The sequence below is a fragment of the Cyprinodon tularosa genome, unplaced genomic scaffold (assembly GCF_016077235.1).
Source record: "Cyprinodon tularosa strain WSP-4 unplaced genomic scaffold, ASM1607723v1 ctg353, whole genome shotgun sequence".
Classification (NCBI taxonomy): Eukaryota; Metazoa; Chordata; class Actinopteri; order Cyprinodontiformes; family Cyprinodontidae; genus Cyprinodon; species Cyprinodon tularosa.
This window is the reverse complement of record NW_024039067.1, coordinates 667,501-674,902: the sequence shown is the minus strand read 5'-3', so window position 1 is coordinate 674,902 and position 7,402 is coordinate 667,501. Positions and strand designations below refer to the sequence as shown.

The 7,402-nt window shown below is 40.3% G+C and overlaps 1 protein-coding gene across 2 annotated transcripts in view; it reads right to left on the bottom strand.

Moving 5' to 3' along the window:
- Positions 1-254: 254 nt before the first annotated feature.
- The window catches only part of LOC119790053 (oocyte zinc finger protein XlCOF6-like), a 9,473-nt gene continuing 2,325 nt past the window's right edge, over positions 255-7,402 (bottom strand). The window contains exons 2-5 of one of the 2 annotated variants that reach the window (XM_038295369.1): positions 6,765-6,826; positions 4,579-4,698; positions 3,155-3,203; positions 255-3,036 (exon numbers count right to left, since the gene is read on the bottom strand). In XM_038295369.1, coding sequence (XP_038151297.1) covers positions 487-3,021 — 2,535 coding nt within the window. In that variant the 5' untranslated portion in view covers positions 3,022-3,036; positions 3,155-3,203; positions 4,579-4,698; positions 6,765-6,826 and the 3' untranslated portion in view covers positions 255-486. The remainder of the gene's footprint in view (positions 3,037-3,154; positions 3,204-4,578; positions 4,699-6,764; positions 6,827-7,402) is intronic. The other variant, XM_038295368.1, reaches the window with a different exon arrangement.

The following is a 7,402-nucleotide window of genomic DNA, read 5'->3' as shown; positions in this document are numbered from 1 at the left end:
TTTGCCTTGGGAGACCCTACCAGGGGCATTTAGCCCCCGACAACATAGCCCCTGGGATCACCCAGGCACTGAAACCCCTCCACCACGTTAAGGTGGCGGTTCAAGCAGGGGCAATTATCAAACCAATGTGGAAAAAGAGAAACTTGGACCAACTGGTCCAACTACCAGAATAATCAGTGAAGGAGATCCTGTTTGTCACACCACCCGGGGAAACAAAGTCTAACTCTTATATTACCAAGAAATTGAGATCCGTGTTCTTCATTCAAGCATTTATTAATCCTTGCAAGGGAGAACATACAACCAATGTTCCTGCCTGTTTACAATCCCAGTCATTAACTAGCGACCTATCCCGAATAGAGAGTAAAATCATTCTCATCATTACAAGGCAAAACACAAACAATATTGTTTTAATAGACCTAATAAAAAAAATCAGGCATCAATGACTTAAATTAACATTTACTCAGCTCATATCTGACAGAAAAGAATTTACAACACTGAATCTGTATGAGTACTCATGTGCTTAGTCAGAATTGATGGTTTGGAGAATTTCTTTCCACAGATCTGGCATGAATGGGGCTTTTTGCCTGTATGACTTCTGATGTGGCTATTCAAATTACTACTGTTTATGAAAGTTTTTTCACACATTTTGCAAGCAAAGGGTCGATCACCCGTGTGAGTTCTCATGTGACTGGTTAAACTACTACGGTCTCTATAACGTTTTTCACACAATTCACAATGATATGGTTTCTCACCTGTGTGAGCTCTCATGTGCGTAGTCAGGACAGCTTTGGTAGAGAAAGCTTTTCCACAAGTGAGACAAGAGAAAGACTTCTCCAGAGTGTGGGTTGTCATGTGAGATCTCAAACTACTACTGTTGATGAAAGATTTATCACAACTTCCGCAGGCAAAAGGCCTCTCTCCTGTATGAGTTCTCACGTGACATCTCAAACTACTGCGGTTTGTGAAACGTTTATCACACATTTTGCAAGCGAAGGGCTTTTCACCGGTGTGAGTTCTCATGTGTTCAGTCAGGGCACGTTTCCTAGTGTAAGTTTTTCCACAGGTCAGACAAGAGAAAGGCTTGACTTTGTGGATTTTCATATGACAACTCAAATAACTATTGTCAATAAAAGTTTTATCACACATTTTGCAGGCAAAGGGCCTTTCCCCCGTGTGAGTTCTTATATGTGTCGTCAGGTTAGGTTTCCTACGGAAAACTTTTCCACAGGTCAGGCAAGAGAAGGGCTTTTCACCTGAGTGAGTTCTCAGGTGTTGAGTCAAGGCAGGTTTCCTAAGGAAAACTTTTCCACAGGTCACACATGAGAAACGTTTGGCATTTGTGTGAGTTCTCATGTGTACAGTCAGGGCACGTTTCCTGATGAAACATTTTCCACAGGTTAGGCATGAGTAAGACTTCTCACCCATGTGACCCGTCATGTGATAAATCAGGTGACTATTAGATATGTAAGATTTACCACAAAACCCACAAGAATAGGGCTTTTCACCTGTGTGAGTTCTCATATGTGCATTCAGGGAAGGCTTCCTGCTAAAAACTTTGCCACAGGTCCCACATGAGAAAGGTTTCTCACCTGTGTGGGTTCTTATGTGAAAATTTAAGGTACTTTGCTTGATGAAAGTCTTTCCACAAGTATTGCATGGGAAAGGCTTTTGACCTGTGTGAATTTTCATGTGACTACTTAAATTACTATTGTTCACAAATGTTTTACCGCACATTTTGCAAACAAAGGGCTTATCACCCGTATGAGTTCTCAAATGACAAGTTAGACTACTACGGTCTCGATAACATTTTTCACACAACTTACAGCGGTATGGTTTCTCACCAGTGTGAGTTCTCATATGTACAGTTAGAGCATTTTTCCACAGGAAATCTTTTCCACAGGTGACACACGAGAAAGGCTTCTCACCTGAGTGAGTTCTAGTGTGACATCTCAGTGAATTAAGGTTGTTGAAGGATTTATCACACATTTTGCAAGCAAATGGCTTCTCACCAGTGTGGATTCTCATGTGTACAGTCAAGGCACGTTTCCTAACAAAACCTTTTCCACAGGTCACACAGGAGACAGACTTCTCACCTGTGTGAGTCATCATGTGTGTAGTCAGGGTAGGTTTTGTAGGGAATCCTTTTCCACAGGTAACACATGAAAAGGGTTTCTCACCAGTGTGAGTTCTCATGTGACAAATCAAATTACTGCTGTTAATGAAAGATTTTTCACACATTTTGCAAGAAAAGGGCTTCTCACCAGTGTGAGTTCTCATGTGAACTGTTAGTGTCGGCCAAGCAGTGAAACATTTGCCGCATACTTCACAAAAGGGTAATTTCTTTTTTTGCATGATCTGCTTTGAGTTGTCCACATTGTTATTTTGTTTTTCCTCTGTCTTCAATTCTTTATTTGGTCTGGAGACCTGCTGATGGATTCCTTGCTGATGTTGGTTCTGAGCTTCGAGGACGGTTGAGCTGATTAGACGATTCATGATTGGTTCCGGTTCACTGGAGTCTTTCTGATCAACAAGACTCATAGTGAAGTAATCAGACTCTTGCTTCACAAAGGGTGGCGCTGCATCCTGAAAGACGAAGAGGTCCTGTTCTGTAATTGGCCAAGGTTCTGGTTCACCTTTAGTTTCAATCATCTGCTTTAACTCCATTTCTCTCTGTTCCATTTTAATTTGTAAAGGTTTTGGCTCCTCCTTTATCTCCATCTTCGACTGTGGTTCGTGTCCATTGTGGAATAACTCCTCATAACAAGAAGTCACTATGGATGCGTCTGTCTCTTGCTTCACTAAAAGCATCTCTTCATTCTGAAAGATGGACATTTCGATCTGCTTTTCATAAATTGATTGAGGTTCTGGTTCCTCTTTTGTTTCAGTCATCTTTGTTGGTATCGGTTTCTCCAGTCCCTCTTTCGACTCTACTTGGTCAGATATATTCTGATCAAGAAGAGTGCTCCCCTCTCTGGTTATGAGAAAGTTATCAGAGTCAACCTCCCATGTAGTAACAGACATGTTGCCGTAGAAGACCTGAAGGAACATAGAGCAGGAGAGCATTTATGGTTAAAAGTATTTATTTACACCTTCTTTATTTACAGAGAAACGGGTAAAAAAAATGTCAATACATTTTACGAAATCTAAAACTTACCTTTTCTGTTACTCATTAGTGTTGCACGATACTTCAGGTATCAGGGATCCTTGGGTAAAACAGAAAGATATATGTCATGTTATGTTTTAGATACTCAAATTTTCAAAAGATAATTTAAACCAAATTTTCAAGATCTTCGAGTCTGGGAAGGGTTACAAAATAATTACCAAGACTTAGAAACTCCAAAGAACCACAGTAAGAACCCGTATCAACATATTAAGGTCATTGTTCCTGAATGATTAATAAGTGTTGGGATATATTGCCACAATGGAGCCCAAATCAATTGGATGAACCATTTCAAACCATTCCCCTTCCCTTTTACACAAAGAGAACAATGCGGCGGTCAGTTCACGCATGGACCAATTGGCTCAAGAGGAAGCTCATACTTCAACAGGAAATACCCCTACGTCAATCAGGGTTTAAAACTCAGAGCGTGAGCTCAATCTTTCTCTTTCCCTGGGTTTCACCGCCTGCAAGGAGAGGCCCGTTTCACGTGAAATGCTAAAGGAAAGCTAACTGGAAGTAGCTTTCGATTTTCCTGCGTCAAAAGTCACTAGACTGGAAGACGTCTCGAAGTAAAACCCATTCACTTCTCTTAGATGCAAATAATGAGGTGCTACGCACGGTAAGAGACAGGCAGTTAGGGATTTGAACTAATGCTGATTTGAATCTGTGTTGGTTATAAGAACTCTTGTTCAATGGATGAAATGAGTGTGCTGTGAAAAGCTGCAAGTGATATTTCTTGTAAAAATCATGCAATTTAGCTTCTGCGGCTTATATTCAGGTGCGGCTAATAGTCCGAAAATTACTGTAGGCGACTTTTTACATGCCCAAGGGGTCCCCAGTGATGCTTTTTCATTAACGAAAGAGCAGATGGTGATTTAAACAAGCGAGCTAATCTCTAAAACAGACATGGCTACGACTTGATGCTAACACTTTTGTTAGCTGTCAGAAAACAGAATTCTGAGATTAAAGTCAAAATTCTGATTTTTTTTCTCATATTACACTGAACTGAATGTCCTATTAAGGACTATAAAATAGCATTGGAAAAACAAATACCAAATATAGTCTTGGCCCACAGATGAAATCCAATAAAAAGGATCCTGTCATATTTCCCCAGTTGCAGCATCATGACACAGCCTCATATCATTCATCTTAACCGTCCAGTAAGAGCACTGATATGCAGCTTCTCTCTGTTCCAGTCAGCCATTTTGGCTAAAAAAAATAAATAAAAAATAAGGCATTTTTTGCCACATCACATTTAACATGAAGTTTTTTCACAAAGAGAATATGAGACAGTCAAATACAGAAGAAGGATAGTCTGAGGTTTAATTATCATTTAATTCACTCAATCCTTAATATTCTAAACATCCTAAAATAAACATAAACATTTCATCATCTGAATGAATTAGAAATGCGTTTACCTTTCACTTAGTAGTTGAATCAAAGGGTAGACAATGTGGTGAGCCAAGAATCAGGCATCTTCTCTGGAAGACGAGGGGAAAACCCCATGGTCTGCTGACGGCTGTTCAGTTGAACTTGCTCTGAAAAACACCAGAGCTCTTTTGAGTTCAAGTAAAATCTTTAGAAACCACAAATTCTCAAGTTAACCAATATGACAGGTTTCCCAGGCAACTATAACAGGAAATATAAGTTCCATAGACACTCGTTGAATGAGAAAGTATAAATAAAGAGAAAGAGAAGCAGAAGTTGGTCAGTTTTCCCTGCTGAAAAGACAAAAGAGCTAAAAAGTAAAAGAAAGAGCAGGAGCCAGGGACAATGCTCAGAAGACTTTGGATCAAGAACTTTGTGACCGATCTGGATGCGAGTCCAGTGCCTGAAATTCACTTTTGAAATTGGGGATTATTAATTAATGACTACAGGTCTTATGTTGTGCTAATCATACCTCAGATTAATGTCGCTTTCATTTTCCACCTTTTTTTCTTTCTAGCTGTTGTTTCAGCTGCTCTCCCTTTCTCAAATAACTTTGGGGTTAAAGGAAGAACATATTTTTTTAGGATAGAAAATCATCTAGGGAAAAATATTGCAAAATGATCTATGCAGCAAAATACATTCTTAACTAAGATCAATGCCTAATATGCAAAATTTTGTTTTGGCCATTTTGTTTTCTGCAACTTTTAATAAGCTCTTTTAGTTCATATTCACGCTGCACTTGTGCATCATGGATAGCTTATATCCATGAGCTGAATATGCCTTACTATTCCTTTTTGCTGCTGTAGTGGAAGAAAACACAGAGTGGCGGCACACAGTTGAGGTTTTACAGCTTAGGCTGGTATAGGGTACGGAAGCGTACATTTTACAGATGGAGCAGCTCATTTTACCGGGGATGTAGCTTAAGGCCAGTTAGGCTGGAACATATCTTTCGGCTGCTTAGTGACATTGACTCTTGTTGAAGGATCGGCGGTACATTGGTCAATACCAACAACACTGGGTTTGATTTATGTTGTTTTTCTAGAAGCTGGTTCCTCTGTTGAGGGGAGATTGATAGACAGATTGGTGTGTCTGCTGCTATATTGCAGACCCTGCATTGGTCTTTTGTGATGAAGAGAGAGCTGAGCAAAAATGCAAAGTTCTTGATTTACCTGTCGGTCTATGTTTCTACCCTCTCTTATGGTCATGAATTCTGGATCATGGCCCAAAGAACCAGATCCTGGATACCAGCAGCTGAAATGAGCTTCCTCTGCTGGGAGGCTGGGCTCTCCCTTAGAGACAGGGTAAGGAGCTCTGTCGTCTGGAGAGGCCCGGAGAAGCGCCACTTGATCAGTTTGTGATGCAGCTCTTCTATCCAACATGCAACTCTGCCATTAAAAAAAGGGCTGGGTGACAAACCGTTTTTTTACCATTACACTCATTCACTATGAAAACCGCCGACAATGTAAAAGAAATAAACTTAATTCTGCCATTTTTCCTATTTAAGAGGGTGGCTGGTATTTCCTACCCCTTTAACGCACTCCAGCATTTGTGTGATCGCATCCAGTCAGAAGCGTAAACAAAGACAATGGAGAACGGAGCCAAGTGAAGAAGCATCTAAAACAGCTGTAAAATAAAAAATATCAATTAATCTGGTGAAGACGAGAGAGAGCAAAGATGAAGCTGAGCGTGCAGAGAAGAAATTGAGAGCACGTTGTCAGAGTTGAGCATGCGGCAGACTGGTTTTGAGGCTCTGAGAGTTTTAATGGTGAACATTGTTCTCACCGCACGCTCAGATCGGTGGCACCAAAATTACGCCATAGATGTTGAGCAGAAAAAGAACACAAAATGCAAAAGTTTGTCTGAAAGCGGACGGGACTACCCAAAGTAACACATCCAACCTACAGCCCTGCCATGCTGTTGAGTTCAAAGATGAGTGAAAGGCTCAATTACCTTTGCTCAAAAATGGTTGCAAGAGGGGTAACATTTTCTCCTGTTCAATGAGACACTGTTGAATGTTTGAACCTCAATGGGTACAAGACTTTAATATTTAATTGAAAGAAATATGTAATGCGAATTATTCAATAAAGGAATTATAAACAGATCAGTTGCACTTCTTGCACATGCCTTCATTTCTGATAGAGGAGCCTGTGAAGTTAAAATTGTGTGTTCAACTTACCGTATACATTTCTTTTTAAGTGAGCAGTGTATTTGTGGCAGGTCACAAGGTTGTAAGATGACCTTGGAGAAACGTAAGAGTTTTTTAACAGGATAAACATCTGTGCAGAAGCTTGGAACGGATGAAATAGGTGTTGTTTAAACAGTAACAAGCAAGAGCAATTAGTGGTAAAACTGTTACTATGAAACACTTCAAGGTCAGTTCTGGGGAAAACATTGTGTTGTGCAAAAGAGTTTCTGTTAATTTTTTGAAACCTCTTTTACATGCGAAAGTGATCTATATGTAGGGGGCATGGGCCGCCCTAGTCAGAGCTCACTGAGAGATAGGGATGGGGATCGAAACCCGGTTCCATCAAGGACCCGGTTCCACTTTTTTCAAAACCCAAAAAACAATAACGTTTGGGCTTATCGATACCACTATCGAGTCTGGTCATTTTTTTTTTTTTCTCCCGGAGGTCCTGTAACATAATTGTGTGTCCCTCGAGTCGCGTCACTGCATTTAAATCTAATCAATCCAATCACTGCAGCATGTCCACCAATGTTTTGGAATGAAATTGTAAGCAAACAGATATTAAAAGTAAAACAAGTGAAGTCTGGCACTTAACTTTGCTCGCGACTCGAGAATGGCTGAACGGAAAA